Here is a 23,335-nt window from a genome sequence, read left to right as displayed (position 1 = left end):
GTAATAGAAGTATGCCTCCTCGATACTCTGGAGTTAAAAAGGAGAAATAAAGGAAGATAACTAATTCATTCTAGGGATCAGAATGGCAAAGGTGACAATGGATGGGGTGAAAAGGCAGGAGATAAGGAGAAGCAATAAAGAAAAGGTTTCAGAAAGAAGCGATTCCTGAGCTGAGTCCTAAAAGTTTGTATTAAAGAAACTCACTAGTGTAGAATGCACTGTAGAGAATAGTTGAGTGGGGGTAAAACTAGAAGCTGTGGTAGAAATTGAGAAACAGTGGTGGCCTAAATGAAGGCAGCACCAAAAGTAGGTGCTTTGCTAGATTTCCACTATGACCCTGCAGAAACCAGATGGCTCTATGACATAGTGCATAGAGAGAAAGTGCAGTGTAAACTTTTAAGTGGAAATACCAGAAGGCTGGTTATGATTTGCAGTTTGTGATTTCTTAAATCTTGCGGGTTCTTCTAGATGATAACCTGAAAAATAATTAACATAAACATATTCTACATGACCTGGATGACCATCATCTTTAACTAAATACACAATGACATGACATTTCAGAGCTCCAAACCATCAAAGTGGCACCAACTGGTAGTACTTCATCACAACTAATGAAAACAGAGGTAGGATCACAATAAATAATGGACTATACCAAATGAAGAACAAATGATACTACAAAGTATTATCTGAAGGGACATTTTGAAGAAGTCAAAATAAAGGCAAGTGGCAGGGAAACCAAGTTGGCACAAAGCACATGGCAATACAGGCTTGCCAAACTCAAAAGAAGGTGTCCTATAGGAGTTAGCTACAAATTCCTCTTGCAATCAGTATTTTCATTTCAGCCAAAAAAACACTCCATCTTTCATATTAAATTAATGTCATTAATTTGAATTTTATTATTTTTTTAAAGTTTTGCTTTTTTTACTCTGTAATATTTTTTAGTTTTTAAAAAATTATGTAAGAGCTATAAGCTTAAGGAATTTATATTTACACCTAGTTAAGTAGTCTTATAATAAAAATAAGTCAATATGGGGTATGGGGCAGATTATTTTTCCTTCAGAAGGAGGGCCTATTCATTACTCAAGTTTGAGAAACACTAGCTTTGGAATTTCAACAGAATCAGAATTCAAATTTTTATTCCATAGCCAGCTTTTTGTGTCACTAGGGTAATAACTTAATCTCTCTGAGATTGGTGTTACTATGCCATTTTGTAGACGAGGAAACTAAATCTCAGAGAAATAATTAAATGAAACTAATGTACCTAAGATGCCTGACATGATGCCTAGACACAGGGTAAACATTCAGTAAAAGGTAGCTCATGTTGTTGTTGCTCATATTATCACCATTGTTATCTTTATTACTGTTATTAATAAAATGTCTTAGAAGTTGCTGGGAAGGTCATTTTTATATGTGCCATCAGGCAGCTCATCCTATTTTTCAAACTGTTCCATGGGTCACTACAACCTTCTATTTTTATTTGCTCTGCGCCCAAGGAACCAAACACTAGTAGACCATTCTCCTTCCTGTCTTTCAAAGATTGATGGAAATCACATCTCTGTAAAAATTATACTCAACCCTACTCCACAGATCCAATATACATCCACAATTTGCCACCTTCTAGGTTCTGTTATCAATCTATTTCACTGTTTTTTCATATCCAGGCATTTGGAAGGAATCTGATTCCAGTTCTGCCTCCATCTAGCTGTATGACTGATCTTTGGCAAGTAATTCAGAATCACTCTAGTCTCAGTTTCCTTAGCTATACAATTAATGCAAGGACTAGATAGTCTCCAAGGTCTCAGCTAGCTCTGATTACATGCTTTAGCACTGCCTCTGAACTGTAGTTTCCAAAACCACTCCTGTTCATCCTGACTGCTCAGTAAACCTATTTAAATGAATGTGAAATGCTACCCTACTCCAAGAATAATGGCCCCTCAATCTCAGAGCCACTCTCTTCACGTAAATAAAACCTCCTTGGCTATTTCCACCAAATTCTCTCTTAATTATATGCCAGTACACAGGGGGTTTTCTATTGCATTAGCCCTAAAAAGTACTTTTAGCTTTCACAGGATACACTCATTTTATTATTTTAAATAGCCTTTGTCTACTATTTGTATTACCACTATACAATACAATTTCACAGGCAGTTATGATTTTTCTCATTTTTTAATCAAGCAAAACTGATACAATGCCATGTACAAAATAGGCACTTAACAAATAATAGGTGATTTAAACAATTTTCCTGTATTTTCAAATCATCTATCCTGGACTACTGCTGCATGAACTCTTAGTTGGTAACTCCTTGAACTAGGAGTTAAGAGCTCTGGATTCTGGCTGTGTTTACTATGTCTTTGTAACTATATAACCTTGAATAGCTCACTTAATTTCAATACAACTCAATGAACTCTTCTGTAAAGTCCACCTAGTTCCATTGCTCCTATTTAACTTAAAGAGATGTTCCATTAAAAAAAAAGAATGTAAAAGTGTTAAAAAATGTTTGGTGACATTATTTTGATAGCTATAAGATCCTAGAGAGAGGGATTGAAGTGCCTTGGTTTCTCTGTACTTAACCCTAACTAACACAGTATCACAAGTAAGCATCCACACCATCTGAGTTTCTTTGTAATCTAAATAGCACCATTCATACATCAATTAATAACAACTTTTTGACAAGGACAATGATCATCTTCTATGTCCCATCAAATGCTTACCAAATGTAAACATTCCATTAGAACTACCAGCCACATTTATAAAAGATTTTTTGGGGGTGCCTGGGTGCCTCATTTGGTTAGGTGTTGGCTTCGACTCAGGTCATGATCCCAGGGTCCTGAGATGAAATCCCACATTGGACTCCCTGCTCAGCAGGGAGCCTGCTTCTCCCTCTCCCTCTGCCCACCCCTCCTCATGCTCACATGTGGGTGTTCTCTTTCTCACTCTCAAATAAATAAATAAAGATTTTTTTCATGTAAGAGCTCTTTTGCTGAAGTACGTGTTCTTAAATAATTAAGTTCTTAATCACAATGTAATCAGTCTTTAGGACTATTCTCAGAAAAAAATTCTAGCCTTCTTTGAAGAATACAAAAACATAACTGGCCCACACATAAATAACTACTTCTTTTGTTGTACCAAATTTTATTTTATTTTACTTTTAATATTTTATTTATTTGTCAGAGAGAGAGAGAACACAAGCAGGGGGAGTGGGAGAGGGAGAAGCAGGCTTCCCACCTAGCAGGGAGCCCAATGCAGGACTCGATCCCACGACCCTGAGATCATGACCTGAGCCGAAGGCAGACGCTTAACCGACTGAGCCACCCAGGCATTCCTATTGTACCAAATTTTAATACATCATATAAGTAACCATTTCAAACAGCCCTACAATGACCTTTAGAATGTATAAATAAAGCAAACAAAAAACAAATAAAACCTCCATTAAAATTAATCATTATTAATCAATCTGTGCATCACAATCTAGATTTTTTTCTTAAGATTTTTTTTATTTATTTATTTGACAGGGAGAGACACAGCGAGAGAGGGAACACAAGCAGAGGGAGTGGAAGAAGGAGAAGCAGGCTTCCCACTGAGCAGGGAGCCTGATGCGGGGCTCAATCCCAGGACCCCGGGACCATGACCTGAGCCGAAGGCAGATGCTTAACGACTGAGCCACCCAGGTGCCCCCACAATCTAGATTTTTAAATTTTAAAGAAATCATATCAATTTTTTTCTTGTTACTGTATCTCTTTTCTTAAAATATGGTCTCCAAATCTGCTGTTATATTTTATCTTTATGATTCTTGGCTGTCTACCTAATAAATTTTCATTTTTATCAGGGCATGAACCAATATGAACTAGCCCAAATTTTTCCCCTTTAATACCATCACTGATGATGTCACTTAAGTTTTCTCATGGAGGGTTAGTTCGGAAACTTGTGCTCCCTCTACTGACCATAAGAAATGTTAGTAGCAACAAAGAGAATGTTCAGTTTGCAATAAATGGAAGTATTTTCTGGGGGCAAAACATAGTATCATAAGACACCTATCTCAAGAATTCCAGGGAGAATTCTCTATCCGTTTTCTAGAGTAAATGTCTAAGTCCAAACAATTAAATAATGTTTTTAAATGTTATTTTCCAAGTTGTAATCTTTTTAAAAGGTTTTTTATCAACTGCGATTTACTATAAAAGATTATGTAGCAGATTCTGGAAAATATGTAAACATCCTAAACAATAATAATTATTATTTTTTTTAATATTTTATTTATTTATTTGACAGAGACAGCGAGAGAGGGAACACAAGCAGGGAGAGGGAAAAGTAGGCTTCCCACTGAGCAGGGAGCCCGATGCGGGCCTCGATCCCAGGACCTTGGGATCATGACCTGAGCCAAAGGCAGATGCTTAACAACTGAGCCACCCAGGCGCCCCTTAAACAATAATTATTTAGAGTATTGTTTTAATTGCTAACTCTCTTGACTGTTAAGAAGAAAATCTGTAACTGCAGATCTGAATTGGGTCAGAGTTCAGAGTAGTTAAACATTTAAAACTGATTATTCCAGATGTTGGGCTGATCATAATTATACCAGTGTGGAACTACTCAACTATGCCATTTTAAGTCTCAGGGCATAAAGTATATCTAATTCCCATGTTTGATTGAGAACTTCAGTGTTGAAACCTAATACGTGCAACAAAAACTGCTCATAATTATACCTAGATGAATAACTCCATACCTTACAACTCTTGAGTATATCAATATAAAGTCAACTAAGACTTAAAAGCACAAATTAACTGCTATTGTTTTGGGTTTTGTGTGTGTGTGTGTGTGTGTGTGTGTGTGTGTGTGTGTGTGTGTTAAAGCAGGCTCCATGCCCAGCACAGAGCCCACTGCGGGGCTTGAACTCATGACCCTGAGATCAAGACCTGGGCTGAAATCAAGAGTTGTATGCTTAACCAACTGAGCCAGCCAGGTGCCCCAAATTAACTGCTATTCTTAATGTTCACAGTACTCTAATATTTAGTGCTGCTGGTTCTCCCAGATTTAAAGATACTTGCAGTAAAATCATCATTCAACTTCTGCTAGCTCAACATAAATAATACCAAATATATCATTATTCATTAACTATAAAGTAGATTGGTTTTGGCATTTTTTAGCTCCTCCTGGCTTTCTCCTCTGTAGCCCCCAAATTTCCCTAATTATAAAAATTATTTGCTGTATGATCAAAGAATGTCCACTAATATTAGTATGTGATTAAGTAAAACATGATTAAAAAGGTAAATCTATCTCAAATGTACCCACAGACTGTGTTTCAACAGGAAATACACATAATTCTTTCATGAGTCACAGTTTTGGACTCTATGCTCCATTCCAATAGAGAACTGACTATAGTCACCAAGGGGATATGTTTTATTAATTTAAAGATCAATCATTATTTTGCTCACTTTAGAAATGAATTATGGCACAGAAAATTTGTAAATGGCTGCCAAAAAGAATTATAAAAACACAATAATTAGTGGAAACCACAGTATTTCAAAATTACTGGTGAGAGAAAGTGTGTGCACTCAGGAACTTTAATAAGAATTCAAGTTCGTCAAAGGAATCTAGATGTGTATCTGCTACTTAGGGACAAAGACTGGCTCTTCAATAATAGAGTTAACAGGTAATGGGCTTCCAATCACCTCACCTCAATGATGTTAATAAAGAATTCACCAGAGCCATCCAGACTGCTAGTCACTAAGGAACCACTTGGGACAAGTGAGACCATCAGAGATTTTAAAGAGCTTGAGCTGGAAACAAACAGCTCATACTCTTCACTCACATTCTCTTGCTCTCTTATTCTCTTCCTCCCCTCACTTTGGATGTTTCCAGTAAGGTTAAGATAAAATCCTTGCCTCTTTCCAGTCTTGACTCCATCTTTAATGCTGATCAGTAAACACCTTGGGGAGCCTACTTGTTCTATACCTATGTCTCTACAACTCAGAAAGAAAGCTGTTTTGCTCTTCTCTGAGAGTCTGTTGTACTCTTAGATTTGATATTTTGCATCTCAAATTCTGTTAGATGCATGTATAGCTCAGCCTGCCCATGCTCACAGTGAGCCACTACCAAAGGCTGTTTGTTTAATAATGAAACACATTCCTTTTATACATATTCTTTCTCTAATATAAACTCCAGAGAGGAGAATTACTACTCCCTGATTACCCTAACTTTATTTAACCAGGTATGTCTCAGGAAATAGAGACTGAGATTTAATATGGAAATGCTTTGCTCCATTTCCAAATACTACCATACTTGAGATGTGAAAATATTCTTCAGAGCTAAACTTCAGATTCTGATCAAATTTCTAAAATCTATGATCAAGTGCAAAAATTTTTAAATGATAGATTGTGGGACTTGTACTTTTTCCACATACAAATGCTTAATGAATTTAAAAGTAGCTTTTAATATGAACCTGACTACCCACTGGCCATTATACTATTCATTGAACTTTAAGACATTAAGGAATTTTAGCTGTCAGGTATAATCATGAAGGAAATGCCTAGAAATTCTTAAACAATGAAACTGAATGAACTACCTCAGAAGCTTCCCAACCAAACACAAGCTAAATGATCAAGGAATTCAAATGTCAGATAGGTTGGTGGAGACAATATAAGAATCATTTGAGGAAAGTTTTAAAATCCTGGGTCTTTCCATGTCATAGTCCAGAACTTGTTAATTCTCAGGCTATTTCTTTGAACTGTTAACTGGTATGTTATAACTTCCACCTATAAAATATGTTAACGCAAGTACAAGAGCCCCAAAAGCTTATTTCTTTAAAATTTAGATTGGAAACACTGTTGTTCATTAACCAATGACATTATATTTAATTTTATAATTTGATTCCTAATGTAACAAAGACTGAAGTATCAGACTGAGTACCAGAAATCCCCTAAACAACAAAACCCTAGAATACAGTTTCTGTTCTTTAACACCTGGCTAAAATTTGTATAACAAAAGGACAAATTTATTTTGAAAAGAATTTTTATAATTTGATAAATAAAACAATAATTCTCTCCTACATCATGCGATTCTTGACAAATACCCATTAATTATAACTCTGCCTAGTATTTGCATGGAAACACAGTACATATGGAAGAAGTCCAAAACTGTCTCCTTCAAAGTTCCATTCTGTAAATTGAAAACATAAATGAAGATTTAATATCTCTGAATACTAGGAATAGCTATGACCTAAGTTTTCTACTTTTAAAGTACCAGCATGTTTCTAGCTTTACAGTTTGAGGTCATTATAAACTGTAAAACTATAAGGGAAACAAAGCACTAAAACCCAAAATAGCCAAACGTTTTTCTTTGGGTTTAATGGTTTACCAAAGGATCAGTACTGGATCTTTAAAGAATTACTCTTTTAAATTTGAAAACAATTCTAAGAAGGGAAAGAAATAGCTATTCAAAAAAAATTAAAGACTTCATTGAGGTTACCTAAGTGAAACCACTATGTTCCTTTTGCTTTGAGAGAGTAAATACCAGATAACAAGGAAACTATTGCAAGTGATGGCCTAAGGTAATTCACTTATTCAACAACAGCAACAATAAGCTTCTAATCCTCTAAAACCCAATAGGTTTTCATATTATCAAAACTACTGTCCAAATTAGCAACCAGAGTGTTACCTGAAAAGAGATCATTGATTAGGCCAAACAAACTGCTGATGGAGGGAAAAACACTAGTGTAGACTTGTACAGCTTTTTCTCATGTATCTTTGATGAATGAATAGGAGGTCAGTTACTATAGCAATAGGCCCAATGCTTTTCACAAGCAATAAATGACTTCCATTTTAAACAATGACTGAAATATTAAGGTGGCTTAATTTAAAATTCCTACCTCATCTCATTTAAATGAATGAGAGGCAGAAAGGCCTCTGGCTTTCCTTCTATCCATAGGGTCCAGACAGAAAGGGTCATAGACAGGAAGAAAGGGCATCATCTCATTTTTGTAACGTAATGCCAGTCTGCTAGTGCAACTACTCTTGAGCCCATGGATATTTAGCATATCATCTAGCTGACTACTCTGCCATACACAGTAACTCCCTCTCTAGGAGAAAGTAATCAAAGCAGGACCCACACTAGGACTATCTGGCTGCTTTCTGTTCCACTTGTGCCCTTCCCTGAAAGAAAAAGAGAACAAAGAAAGGACCATGATGGCTCCCCTCTCAAGTGTTCAATCTTTGTCCCTTCTATTACAAAAACCGTTTCCAAAAGTTTCACTCCCACATCGATTTTTACTTAATAAAGGGCAACTTTTTTTTCATAACTCTATCCTATCAAAATAAATTCTTCTATCCATTACTCCCCACTATACAAAATGTACTTATGTCACTGCTTATCTACAAATAAATGTTCTGTTCATAAACTTGATGACAGTAAAATTGTGCCTTGTGATAGTACGGATTTTCACTACTTTGCACTACTGGTATCTGTGTTACCCACAAATCTTTGCTTTGTCTCTCATCTACTGCAAGCCACTAATTCACAATTATAATGAGGACCAGAAGAAAAAGAGAAGCTGTTCTAGTTATTTTCCACTTGCTGCACTTGACTGCCTTCCCCCCCACCCACCCAGCTCTGCCTCATTCTCCACCCCTCTCTGCCCTGCTCAGTGCCTGGGTAGCTGACCTCTGTGGACTGTACCACTTGAGTTTTCTCACCCTCTGGCTTCCAATGGGGATCTGCCAGTAGGAGGTACCTGCAGGATATGAGACCCTGAGAGGAAAAAGAGGCTGCAGTATTATTACGTACCTCATACACCACTCATTCCCTGCCTTGCAGCAGTTCTGGCCTTGGCTAAGTTCCTCTGTGGCCGCAGCTCCCAACAGGCAGACCCTCTTCCATGGCTCTAGCAGTCGCCAGGTTCTACTGACACAGTTCATTCCCAGGCCCCGTTAAGCAGAAGGGACAGTAATAACTTCCTACTGTCACTAGTCTCTGGGTACTTCGCCCTCTCTTGCTGGTTTCCTTAATGCTGCCCACACCTCTATTACCATTCCCTTCATTAACTTCATTCTGTTAATTCCTTTTAAGGTATGTCATCTGTTTCCCGCCAGGACCCTGACTAATACAGCATCTGAATACAAATAACTTACTAAAACTCTCCAGTCTCTTGAAAAAGAAAACATGCTTCACATATTCCATGTGAAGTATCAACTCTTCACTTAATTCCAAGACTTAAAATCAAATTCAGATAGTCTTTATATAGTCATGTAGAGAACCTCAGTTAAAGCAAAGGAGGAAAGAAAAAATTTAGGTAACATCTATTAGAATTCAAATACCACCACAGTGCCTATATTTTCAAAATATCCGAGGTACTTATAATGTTCCTCAAAGAGATATTAATCCTCTTCTATTATGGAAGAGCAGATAAGTGTTCGAAAATCCCAAGGGCTCATCAGTATGTCTTAAAAAACCCAGAAGTCAACCCTGGAATCTACCCAACTCAGTATATGGCAACAAGTAATTTAAAAGCTTAACAAACAACAAGCAAAAACCCAGCACACTGAATCACTTGGGGAAAAAAGGGGAGGGAGTAAAAAAATAAAACCAGCAGTGACAACTCTGCCTTTGTCCCTTGACAAGCTCAACAAGAGAAATCCAAAGACTATAATTGGTTATTTCCCATCCTTTATCCTGTCTCTTTTCCGTCTAGCAATTACTACAACTACTAGGTATTTGTAGCATATAATGATTCAATAGCCCATGTATGCTCAAATTTAAATCATTAGTCACTAATACTGCTGTCAACATATTTATTACTGTTGTTGGTACACAACACTTTTAACACAAAGGACAATTTTTTTTTTCTTTAAAGTTTCTTCTTATAATGAGCTTGTCATCCATTCAAAGGAACAACAACAACAACAAAAAATGGAACGCATATAAACAGTTGCTAATTTGCATTCAGTAAAAGGAACTTTTTGCTTATACAGGTCTGCCTCCATAAATTTTCCAAAAGGATGTCCCTTTCCAAATATAAAACATTTCATTTCATTCTCAACATGGCTTGGAGATATGCAAAGTTGATATAAAGGCTCTTTCTAATTGACAACATCTCACCACCACCCCCACCAAAAAACTCAAAGTAGTTTCTAAAAAAATGTAATACATTTAGATGGAACTTTTACATTATCTTATTTGATCCTTATAGATCTGTGGGGTAGGCAGGTATTCCACAGGTAAGGATAAATAGTCAGAGAGGCAGTTAGCACCTTGCTAAGCATCCCTGCAAGTAAATGAGAGAATTTATTACTGTCTTACAATGGAGCAATGCTAGTGATTCTCCCTACTAATTTGGTACAGAGCCTGTATGTAACCAAATAGCAAGTGTCCACATGCACATTATTTCCCAGACACCAAAACAAAATTAATATTAAAAGGTATCATCTAGCCACAAGGACATTATATATAGGACAGGAAAAAGGACAGCATAAATAAAGCCCTAAGATGAAAGTATTTTTCTCTCAAAGAGTGAAATAAAATGCCTGTTTTTAATAAATGCCTTTTTAAACTTATACAGAAAAACCACCTGGGTAAAAGCAGTTGGGGTGGAGGAGATCACAAGACTGAGCTAGCAGGATGGTAAGAAAGATAAGGAGGCACAAATCTGTTTATATAAAAGGTGATAACTAGTCAACTAGCTTTGTTATTTATTCAATCAATATTAATTCAGAAGCCACTGTCCAAGGTACTCTAAGAAATACTATGATGAATAGGAAAAAGTTCTGCATTCAAGTAGCTTACATCCCAGTTGAGATGATAATACAGGCACACAGATAAAACACTCATTCACTGATTCAACATTTCCTGAGTGGTTACAGGAAGGCACGGAGTTTGGCACTGTGAGAAATACAAGGATGAATTAAACAAATCCTTAGCCCTCCAGGGAGTAACAGTCTGAAGAAAACAGTTTTGCAGGCTATAAATGGAGAACATTAGAAGTGCTATAGGACTGGTCTAAATGAAATGCTACGTGAATTCCAAAGATGAAGAAATTATTCCCAAGTAGGGATTTGAGGAAGATGACAGGGAGTAGACATTTGAAATAAAGGGTATGCAGGATTTGGGTACCCACTGATTAGAGAAGAAAGATAGTCTAAGTGAGGGTCAAATGTATATAAAGACAGAAACTTTGGGAAGTAAAGAGAGAATAGAGGGGGCAGTAAGTACCTAAGGGTTTTGAGAGGGGACTCCCAGGTTATGTGAAGGAGTTTAGGAGGAAGGAGAGGGAAGTCAAATCACAGGGGGGGCTCAAATGGGAGTCTAAAAAGCTTATATGGTTTATGGAATATGGAACATAAGAAAAGGTAGAACACAGAGTATCTTAAAAGAGTTCTAAAGTCAATGATAAGAGGAAAGGAAAATTGGGTTCATAATTAGAGAAGAGATAATTCATTTAGGCCTAGAAAGAATGATATGGATCTGATAGGCTGTTCCAGATAATATAAATTGATGAAAGCCATGATTCAAACCAGTTCAGCCACTCCTTCGTTGGCACCCTTCCTGGGAGATAGCCCAAACCTCAGGAACTAAGCCTTTAACACACACGCACGCATAAACACACACACACACAATCACATGTATCTCCCTCCTACCCTACACACATCATTTTGGTAGGATATTTTTATTGCTGGATTTTTTTTCTAAGTATAAAATTAACAGATGTTCAGTGCTAAAAATCTAGTCTTTTCATTGCTGTTAATTTTAATATTGACATAATGACCCACAGTATGAATGTACTAACACTGATAGTTGCAATTCTATACTGAAAGCCAGTGTTCCTAGAAACTTGCCAACTGTCCAAGACCAGTATGATCAGCCCAAAGATGATATTGGTCTTTCCAAGAATCATTTGGGGCTCTACTCCTAAAGGTCAAAGGAGACTGCTTCTAGACTATCTCCAGACCTTCCTTGGAATATATGAGTTAAAGAAGCCCAAAGCAATCTCTCAGGAATCAAAACAGAAACAAAACTGAACATAGTAAACATTAATACAGACTGTTGGTTGGATACTTATCATATAGGGGTGCACAGGTTTAGGCATATTCATGAACAAATTTATTTTTATCGGGAGTAATTAGGCTAATTTCAACCTAATGGATTTGAATGGACTAGAACTAAACTCAGAAAATCAGTGAGTCAAATGGTGTTGGGCTTTATATTAGAACAGCTTTATGTACAGGTTGAGAGCATGAGCTTTAAACACAATCAGAACTGATATGAGCCTCAGCTATGAACTACTGTAACTGTGTGACCTTGGGAAAGTTGCTTAACTCTTCAAAGATCTAAGAAAATAAGGATAATACCTGTGATAATTAAGTATAAAAATTAATATATGAAAGACTGTCCTTAAATGGCAGTTTATTAATAATGGGCAATTATCATGGTACCAACTTATACAGAAATCTGTCCTTAAAAAATTAGTGCTTTCCATTTACTTTTTAAAATGATAAATATATACATGCTCATTAAAGAAAATTTAGAAAATACTAATAAATAATAATTTTACTTCCATAGTCCAGAAATCACTAAGTTTATGAATTTTCAAAAGCATCTTTAGTACCTGGCCCTATTTTTTTTTTAATGCATCAATTTTTTTTTTTAATGGGAAGTAAAATATATGTTATGTTTCTATAATAGAATTATGAACACCTGAAGTTTCATTTTCTGATTTCTTCCCCTTAGGCTGAGAAAAAGCAAAGCAAACAAGGTATGGTGCTATCCTGAATGCTCTACAACGTATCATATTTAATCTTTTTTTTTTTAGAAACCAAGAGAGAGCACACGGGGGCGGGGCAGAGGGAGAGAGGAGAGAGAATCTGCGATCATGACCTGAGCTGCAATCAAGAGTCAGACACTTAATCGACTGAACCACCCAGGCAACCCCTCATATTTACTCTTTAAAGCTCATCTCCATCAATGTTTTATAATTCCCCTCAAATCCATGATCTCTTTGTCCTGTGAGAGCCCTGATACCATGGGGTTTAGATTTCTCATATCGCACTTTTCACACTGAATTGTACTTCTTTTCTTAGCAGCCGCTTGCCCCCCACCCCCACCCGCCCTTCCCCTTGTTCTATCTTCTAGAGCTGGGGCTTCTAACCTAAGAACTGTGGACTTCCTGAAAAGACACATTAAAATAGTATTTCTGTAGATACAAATACATCTTCCTGGGGAGAACTCATATATTAATCAATCTCAAAAAAGTTCTGAGTATCATAGAACTCTGGTCTAGGGAAAATACCTGTGACTTAATTACTCCTGGATCTTCTATAGTGCTTAGCATCTATCTTTATATGGATAAATATTTGTTGATCTAAAATTTTATTATTGAAGCATAAAGTTAATATTGAATATACAAAATTTATCTATCCTTTAAAATATATTTTCCTCATATATTTTTCTCATTCCTCATTTCCTCATCTTAACATAAAAAATACTGTTTCTGAAAGAATGGCGGTTATCAGGATTTAGGGAGAAGAGGAAATGAAGAGTTATTGTTTAACAGATACAGAGTTTCAGTTTGGGAAGATGAGAAAGTTCTGGAGTTGGATGGTGGTGACGGCTGCACAACAATATGAATGTACTCAATACTACTGAACTGTTATGTTTTACCACTACTACAACAAAAAAATACTGCTTTTTATTATCATATGATATTAATGACTATTTATTACAGGGCAGACTCTTCATCAAAAGAAAGGAATAAAGAAATATTACTGGTTAAATTTTAGCATATAAGAAAGAAGCAAATCTTAACCTCAATCTACACATTGTTGGTTTTAGAGTATAAGCACAAATAAAAACAGGGTGATATAATCATAAATCCTACCCAAATAGAGGGACTGTTATCTGAGTAAACAAAGGTAAATTGCTTGGGGCTATTAGTTTATCTGTGTGAAGTAAATTTAACTTTTTCTTTTCTTTTTTTTTTTTTAAAGATTTTATTCATTTATTTAATTGACAGAGAGAGAGAGACAGCGAGAGAGGGAACACAGCAGGGTGAGGGGCAGAGGGAGAAACAGGCTTCCTGCAGAGCAGGGAGCCCGATGCGGAGCTCAATCCCAGGACCCTGAGATCATGACCTGAGCCGAAGGCAGACGCTTAACTGACTGAGCCACCCAGGCGCCCCTAAATTTAACTTTTTCAACGTACCAAGTCACAATTCAGGGAACAGATGATAATTTAGCCCAATTCTATCAATATATTATACACATAAATAATGTAAGCATTTTAGAAGTCTGCAACAGGCATTTCAAGGTGCCAGGAGCACATTTTATTCAATAAACTTTTAGTGAGTATTCTTAGGATTCAGAGATACACAAGTCTGAAAACTACTTAAAAAAACCAAAAGCAGACTATCTAGTACACTGATTACAAAAAAGATGTATTCAACTACTTTCCTATGTCATTTCAATTTACTCCCATCTCATACCTTCTAGCTTGCTTCACCAAAGAAAAAGTCCCAAACTCAAATAGGGTAACAAATATATTTAAATATCTAAAATATTCATGTTACTGCCCTTTGGGGCAGCCTCAAAAAAAATTCATTTTCATGATGCTATATTGATATTTCCAATCAATGTGTATAACTTATCAAAAATCTAGATTCTAAACCTTTTGATGATTAAATGTCAGTAATATTTCTTAGTTTTTTATTACCAATAGATAACTGATTTGTAATGACATTTTAAAATTCCATTATTGGGGCGCCTGGGTGGCTCAGTCGTTAAGCGTCTGCCTTCGGCTCAGGTCATGATCCCAGGGTCCTGGGATCGAGCCCCACATCGGACTCCCTGCTCAGCGGGAAGCCTGCTTCTCCCTCTCCCACTCCCCCTGCTTGTGTTCCCTCTCTCACTGCCTCTCTCTCTGTCAAATAAATAAATAAAATCTTTTAAAAAAAAATTCCATTATTTTCCCAAAGTCCTTATATATAAGCGAGATTTACAATTATTTCTCCACTGGAATTTAGGAAAATCCTTGGAAACAGATTCAACACAAAAGCTAACTACTGATATTTATATTCTGTATCACAGAAAAGATATCTACTACCATAATGAAGTATTGGGTAGTTGATGGAAGCTCATATGTTTATTGCCCTCTTAAGGTTAACATTAAATAATCAGCTGAATATAAAATTTTCCCATACTCATATTTACCAAAAAGCCAAATTTTCCTAATATTTACTTATATTCAGTATTTACTGAATAAATATTTACTGAGTGCCTGCCATGTAGCGGGCACTATGCTGTCACTGCGGGTGACTGTGAACCAAACAGCCATGTTCTACCTAAACAATAAAGTGTTATTGTTTTTCTAGAACACAGATTTATATCACCACTTTTTCAAAATGTCTTTATGTTTTTGTAAACACACTCAGTCTGGTAATATTTTGAAAATTTTAATTTATAAATCTGATCTCTAAATAAAAATTTATAAATAACTGTTTTGAAGACATAAAAATGTTTGCCTGTCATAGAGTTTGTTTTTCTATATGGCAATAGCAAAACAACAAAGACAGCACAAATCACTTTAAAGTTTAAGATTACCTGAAATGGGAATATTCTGTGAGACTGATAATTGCACATCTCCAGTTCCTGGTGGCATGTCAACAACTAAATAGTCGAGTTGGCCCCAATCTACCTACAAACCAAGATGACACAAATAACATCATTGTATAACAATTACAGTGAATAGTGATATAAATAAAAATAAATATATTAATAACAAAATCTAAAATAATAGCTTTCACTTAAGCCGTTACTGTCAGGGACTGTGCTGAAGACTAAGGATAAGTGAATAAATAAGAGACACTTTCTGGCTCCAGCAGACCTTCTTTGAATGAAAAGGTTAAATTTCTGAATGACCATTCCTCTCTTGCCCCAACCCCCAACACACACACACACACACACACACACACACACACACACACACGCTAAAGGTGAACCCATTCCACAGTGGGCTTCTATTCAGAACAATACTTTATTTTCATTGGGAATAGCCTAGGAAGGCCTTAGCTTTGTGTCCTTGGGTTTTTTTGGTACAGCATTTCCTATGGCAGATCCTAATATAATTTTTAAAAGTTTATTACTTTTCCTCATAAAACACACCAATAATGATAACCAAAGCTTATTAAGAAAAATTTAGAAACATAACTAGACTTCCAATGCTATTAACATTTTGATTATTTTGATTATTTCTTTCCAGGCATCTCAGTATCTATACCTAGAAAATTCAGCTATATTACCAAGTTCTTAAGGCTCAGGCTCAATTTAGATAGGTCTTAAGGGTTCCTCAGACTCTTTTCTCCTTAGATGACTCCTCCAACTGAGACTGTATACCCTACGTTCTTCTCATTTGCCTAAGGTGGAAGCTTGGAATCATATTTAACTCTTCCCTTTCCCTCACTAGCCCCAATCACTTATTCGGCCTTCTAAAAATCTCTCAAGTGTATCTACTTCTCTCTTTGCCCATTGCCAAGAACCCAATGGAGACCACAACCATCTATCACTAAAGCCTCCCAACCAGTCTCTCTGCTTTGACACTGCCCATCTAGTCTATTCCTAACACCACTGAAAAATGGTCCATCTAAAATGCAAGTCTGATAGTGCCACTTTTTTGTTTAAAATTCTTCTATTGCTTTTAGGATAAAGTCTGAGCTTAAGCTCCAGAACACTCTGCCTGGTCTTCTTCACCTGCTAATTCATCCTTATTTTTCAGATCCCAGCTTGAAATTCACTTCCCTTAACTTCCATTAGATTAGATACGGTGTTCCTACTAGGAACTTCTCCTAATCATTCATTCATTCATTCCCCCATAGAATGTTTCAGTACCTACTACATATTAGGCATTAGCTAGGTACTGACAAGTAAATGGTACCATGGTCTCTAGCCACACAGAATTTATAATATAGAAGGAGACAGATATTAAGCACATAATGAAATAACCTCTGCAAAGGAAAGAGGTTAGTAAATGTAAGCAAGTGAAAGAAGATCAACATAGCTAGAGAGCAATAATTCATTCATCTATTAACACACATATTTAACTCATATTTATTGAGAATTGATTAGGTACCAGGCACTGTTCCAGGTGATGGGGATAGAGCAGTGGACAAAACAAAGTCCCAGCCATTCCACAGCCACTGTGGAAGGAGTGAGGGAGTCAGGCAGACAAACAGATAGAAAGACAAATCAGAGGGTATAAAGTGCTATGAAGAAAACAAGTATCCTTTACTATACAAAATTACTTGGTTCCTAATTCAGACATACAGATCAAATAGCAAGAGATATTTTAAAAATCTCTTTAATTTCTGAATTTGAGAGCAAGTAGTAAGAGTTCAGACAGCAAAGGATTTATCAAAAAATTTCTTTTTTTTTAAGATTTCGTTATTTATTTGAGAAAGAGTGAGAGCACGAGCAGGGGGAGGGGCAGAGGGACAAGCAGAATCCCTGCTGAGCAGGGAACCCGACAACACGGGGCTCCATCCCAGGACCCTGAGATCATGACCTGAGCTGAGGGCAGATGCTTAACTGACTGAGCCACCCAAGTGCCCCAAGAATTTCTTTTAATCTCTTTGATTCCCAAAATCAAATGGTAAAGATATGCTTGTACAGTAGGGAAAAAGAACAGAATGGTGGAAGGTACTACTTTAAACTGAGTGAAGTCAGAAAATAACTGAAGCAGTAGACTGAAGGAAACAAAGCTTTCCGGGCAGAAGCAACTGTAAGTGCAAAAAAGTTCTAACCAGTGGGGATATGCTTGGCAAATTCGAGGAATAGCTAGGAAGTCAGTACAGCATTTCTAAAACAGCACCCCCAACCCCAAACATCAATCTCTCTCCTCTGACTTTTTCTTCAAAACATTTATCAGTACCTGACATTATATATTTACTTGTCTTTTAGGAATTTTATGATATTTCTCAAACACAAGCATTTGATACTGATTGAATGACACATTTTAAAACAATGATGAAATGATGAACATAAAACAGTTCATTTTCAATTTAGGGTTCTTTGGTTTGAAAAATAGTTACCCCAAACCTAGCCAGGGCCATCATCTATGAAACTATTTACAAAAAAGATTAAGGATACTTTTCATTTTATATCCTCTGCACTGAAACTCTTAGCACTGGCAGACTGACAAGTCTCTTTGTTTCACAGAACATCAAACGATTGGTGCCAACAATTTATCATTGTTGTTCCCTGGCATTTAATCATATTTATCACAGTGGCTCCAATTTCTTATTTCTTTAAAGAGAACTACTATTAGAGTTCCGAGGAACTAAAAATACTTCACTGTTAAGACAATTTCAAATGTCTCTTAAATTGCATTTAAACTAAAAAATGATTCTGGCCCAGCACCTTGATCACACACAGAAGGCGATCCACAAAGGCGTGCCGACTTGAACTAAAGTAAGTATGTGAATTCCAGTCTTACAGCAGTCACTAATACTAACACTGCAATATACTGGCTGCCAGCAAGTTCCAGTTCTCTTGTAAAAGAGTCAGCAAAGCATTGATTTTAGAGTCATTTGGGTATTCTCTAGATTCTACTTAGTTTGTTTATTCTTCTAAGTTGTGTGTTACTAAATGCAGGTAAATAGGTACTAGCAAAACACCCAGGTACCTCATTTAGTAAAAACCAGTGGCAGATCCCACTGGGATTTTGTGTGGCCTGAAGATAATACAGTTTGTGTGATCCTTTCTAAGAATAAGAACACAAAATTATGAAGGCACAATTTGGTACAAAAGTAAATATTTATTTAGAATGTGACAAGAAATCACCCTAAAATGCTGAAGCTGTAGAGATTCAAGTTCCTTTCTCTGAGATCTCTTGAGTAACATAAATGCTTACATAGAAATGCTTCCTCTCTCCACCTGGAACATTCTACAACTCCCAGAATCCCACAGGAAACCAAGTGAGCATGGAACCTGGAATTTAAACTTCATTAGCCTCATGGTAACCTCACCTCTGGTAAAACCCTCTCAGGCTCCAGACTAAAAGGATCCCATCAGGACAGAGTAAATCAGTCTAGAAGTAGAGTTACCAAGGTAGTTCAGAGATGCCCTATGGATAAAGAGGCGGCACTATAGCCAAATTCAGCAATGTGGTTAGGGAGTCAAACATGTGCATCAAATCTGAAGTGGGAAGCGCCTGGGTGGCTCAGTTGGTTAGGCTTCCGACACTTGGTTTTGGCTCAGGTCATGATTTCAGGGTCATGGGATTGGGGCTCAGCAATGAGTCTGCTCGAGATTCTTTCTCCTCCCTCTCCCTTCCCCTCTGCTCCTCCCCCTGCTCATGCTTATGTGCACTCTCTTTCTCTCTCTAAAATAAATAAATGAGTGAATGAATGAATAAATACAATCTTTAAAAAATAATCTGAAAGGAAACATAAACAGCATAATGGGAGGATCAAAAACAATGCCCGTGGTCAGAAGGATAGGATGAGGTACAGATCAGGGGTAACAGTTCAGACCTGAGTCAGCTGAGAGAGGCTCTGTAAAAGATGTCTCTTTTACACCATAACATACAACCTCTAAAGGGTTTGAGATAATAGGATTTTGGTATCCAAATATAATGCAGCCACTGAGCTTTTGTCCAAAGCCATTTAAATAACATTAGAACATTGTTTTTTCATCTGTCCTGTAGATACACAGGCAGTTGTGCATTGTTACAACATCACCACTTAAATTACTGCCTTTCTTTTATTGCTCTTTCACTTTGTTTACTAAGATATCCAACACCTGAAAGTTATGCCACCAGATAATTACTAAATCTGTGTTAAGTCATTTTCATTTCTTTTTTTGGGGGGTCAACCTTATGAAGGGAAACTATTCCCAACTAGCACTGACTGGGGTCATTTTAGGCTGATAGGCCTTCTCCAAACAATAGTTTATATTTTATGTTCAAAATACTGCCCGATGATCTGAAAGTAACTCAAAAACTGGAATAAAGGCAATTCCCTCCTTTCTGAGGAGATAAAAGTGTATCTTCTATTTGGGCAGATAAAGTAATTTATCTTTTTCAGGATATTAGTTATGAAGAGTGTGATGCTACAAATGAGAAAAGAACATGGGCCACTTTCTTCCATGGACACTTCTGTTAAGAAGCTGACTGAAGCCGCAACAATCGGGCCTCGCTCTAGAGGACACTGGGAGCACAAGTGCAGGCAGGCTGAGCTATAAGTGTGAAAAGAAAGGGCCCAGAGATGCATTCCATTTTTGGCTTCCCAGCTGGCTCAAGCAGTTTACCACAGTCAGCCTCTAGGATAGCAGTTTCCATCATCATCACTAAACAGGCCACATTTAAGCACCATAGGGTCAACATATGCTTCTCCAAAGTAAGGTGAAGTGTCCCAGAAATCTTAGGTCTGCTAGCAAGGCCAATATGAGCCGGATGAAAATAACATCAGTGGGGTAGACCCTGGGCCCTGTGGAATCAGGGAGGAAAATCATTGCCAAGAAAGAGAGGCAGAGCTATAGCCTCCTGGAGGCAAAGTAGTGGCCAAGAAGAATTAAACTCCTAAGGGCAAGAAAAGGGTGTAACTAAAGAACAAATAGAGAAATCATAAAGCAGGAGAAATGGGACAAAATCTAGACTGAATAATTAAAAGTGGGCTGTGTCCAGGCAGCCCATTTATATGGTGCTTGTTCCATAAGTGATAAGGCCAATTCTTAAAGGAAGTTGAGCTGGGCCAGACACTGCCTCTTTCCTTCCAGTCTGCTCTTAATTACTTACTGAAGAGTTGGTTTTGACTCATGCCTACTTTGACTCATAATTACTAGATCTCAAGGTGGTGTCCCTGTGTCTGATTCTGGCCATATACCTGTTGCTACTTCTGTCCTATGCCTAAGTTCTTCCATCTGTCTCTGATTTCCTGGTTCTCCAACTCTAGTTACGCACAGTCGTACCCAAATAGCAAACAGAACAGTACTTGTGCTTTGCTTGGAATCCCAGACATGAAACCATGCCAGTACTAGGAGATGCGGCTAACCTTGTCTCAGGCCCATGGACAAATTAATTTGTCAGGCAAATTACCAAGCTCCAGGATTTTCAATTCAACTAACTTCCAGGTTTTTAATGGGTCTTCAAGTTCTAAAAATTCTAGCATACTTATTTTTTTATATATAACTATCCCCCCAACTTCAATGTAAGCTCCCTGAAGGAAGAGTCTATCCTTTATTAATCTCTGGACTCCCTCTCCACATACAGTCTCCTCCATAATGCCTACCCAGTGTTCCATCAACATCCACTGAGGGATTCTATGAGTCAAGTTGCCCTTTACAATTTTATACGACTAAAATTACAATTTTGCCATGTGAGGCACCTTTTATATACAATATAAATCTAAAATAGAACATAAAGTGGCTCTCTTTAAATCTGGACCATATTTTTTGCTCTGCCCAGTGGCCTATTTATAAAATCATACACTATTTTATTTTGGTTGCAAGAAGAAAATTACTACAAAAGTGAAATTATTTAGATATAAATACTACAATAAAAATCTGAATAGCAAAAGATTTCTATTTGAGTTGATGGCTTACTGAATTGTGGAAAGAAAAGATAAAAGAAAATATGATAAACTTAACCATGAAGATTGTTTTGATGAGACAGCTGACCTAATTATAAAATGAGAACAAATTATTCAAGTTATAATGATATAAATGTTTTCCCTAATATATTCTTATCTTTCAGATGATAAAGTTCTCTAATCCATTTTCAAATATGTTCCTTTCTATAGGAAAAGGTGTATGTGTATGTGTGTGTGTGTGGGGGGGGATACCTGAATAAATCCCTCCAAAGGTACTACCAACCCAAGCGATAGCAGTAAGGTTCTGAGAGTGAAGAGAAGAGAAACTTTACTCTTCATCTTTGCCTTTATCATCATCTCCCGTTTTCTCAGTTGTTCTAGCAGAGGTGTAGGGCAGACCAGCCCTGACAACCCGGAGACAGCCTCAATTCCTGGAGACAGCATCAATTCACAGAGGACTTCTTGTCTAAAAGTGGATATATGGGTCAATCTTTGGTAACTCTACCTAGTTTCTGAAATAATGTTTAAAAGATTATCCAATTCCCAGGCCACTCCACAGATGCCCATGTAAATCCATACTACAGCTGAAAGAGTAAAACCTCACAACATAACTTTTTGTTACCACAAAAGTGAGAGTATTTTAGTTCATTATGGGAACATCTCTCTTAAGTTCTCTAGAGTCCTGCTGTAGGCCAACTGCTTATACATACAGATGTTCATAACCTAGGAGCAGAGGTTAGTGAAGGACAGGCCTGGTACCCCAAAAAACCTAAAATATTATAAACCTGAGAATCAAGATATTTTATTTTTTAAAAATTGCTAAAAAAAATTTAAAACTTTTCCTATATATCCAAAGGCTGGAACCTCAGAATTTCTTTTTAAGTAGGAGTAATAAATCACTTTATTAACCTAATTTGGGATAGTTTATAAAATATATTTAGACATGTAGTACTTTCTTTAATATGGAAAACTATAAAACTATAATATTCTTTGAAAGAATATCCTTAGAAAAAATCATAGTATTGGAGAGAATTCAAGGTCCTGAAGGAGTAGGACTGTAGCTGCCATAAAAGCTGCATGGGGCCTCACTAAGAGAATCCATAGTCATTGTGCAGGGGTTCTGATGTTATTAAGGATTTAACAGAACTTGAGGGACACTTGCTCCAGAAGAGCAGCCTACCCAATGCACAAGCCAGGAATGATGTGAAGAGCAGTCCTAGTTGTGTTTATTTAGTTCAGTTACTTGCCATCTGAAGTCCTACTTTATAGCCTTAGACCATCACGTGGAATTGGACTAGTGAAGAGAGAAGAGGTGGAGAGTGGGTTTACAGGTAACAGGTAAAGGAGAGCAGAAGGAAAAGAACTGTTAGTGAGAGATTATTATAAGACAGGCACTAAACACTTTTTACATACATCATTACAAAACATTGTAAACCAGGCGTTATGATCACTATTTTACAGATGAAAATACTGAGGACTAGAGAAGTTAAGAAAGTTGCCCAAGGTCAAGCTGTTGGTAAGTGGTGGAGCAGTGATATAAATCCTAGTCTGTTGCCAGTTTCCCACAGAATGGGGTGCAGCATCACTATTCTCCAAGGCCCTGAAGAGTTCTGCTAGCAAACCTCACTACCACAAGAACATATGAGCTTTTCTGTATCACTTTTTCAGTGTAAAATAATACAGATATATAAAACAGGGTCTACAGACCAAGAGAAAATTATTTACTTAGATAATATAAGTAAGAAATAGAAGAATTCATTCACTTCCTTTATTTTTTTCCTT

General features: G+C 36.8%; 1 protein-coding gene across 8 annotated transcripts in view; it reads right to left on the bottom strand.

Annotated features, from left to right (window-relative positions):
- The window catches only part of NUBPL (NUBP iron-sulfur cluster assembly factor, mitochondrial), a 215,709-nt gene that overhangs the window by 30,583 nt on the left and 161,791 nt on the right, over positions 1-23,335 (bottom strand). For 6 of the 8 annotated variants that reach the window (XM_078053541.1, XM_036123228.2, XM_036123229.2 and 3 more), the window contains exons 7-8: positions 15,573-15,666; positions 411-476 (exon numbers count right to left, since the gene is read on the bottom strand). In XM_078053541.1, the coding sequence (XP_077909667.1) occupies positions 411-476; positions 15,573-15,666 (160 nt within the window). The remainder of the gene's footprint in view (positions 1-410; positions 477-15,572; positions 15,667-23,335) is intronic. The other 2 variants (XM_036123233.2, XM_036123230.2) reach the window with 1 other exon arrangement.

The sequence above is a fragment of the Halichoerus grypus genome, chromosome 8 (assembly GCF_964656455.1).
Source record: "Halichoerus grypus chromosome 8, mHalGry1.hap1.1, whole genome shotgun sequence".
In the NCBI taxonomy this organism is placed as follows: Eukaryota; Metazoa; Chordata; class Mammalia; order Carnivora; family Phocidae; genus Halichoerus; species Halichoerus grypus.
This window is presented reverse-complemented; position numbering and strand designations above follow the sequence as displayed.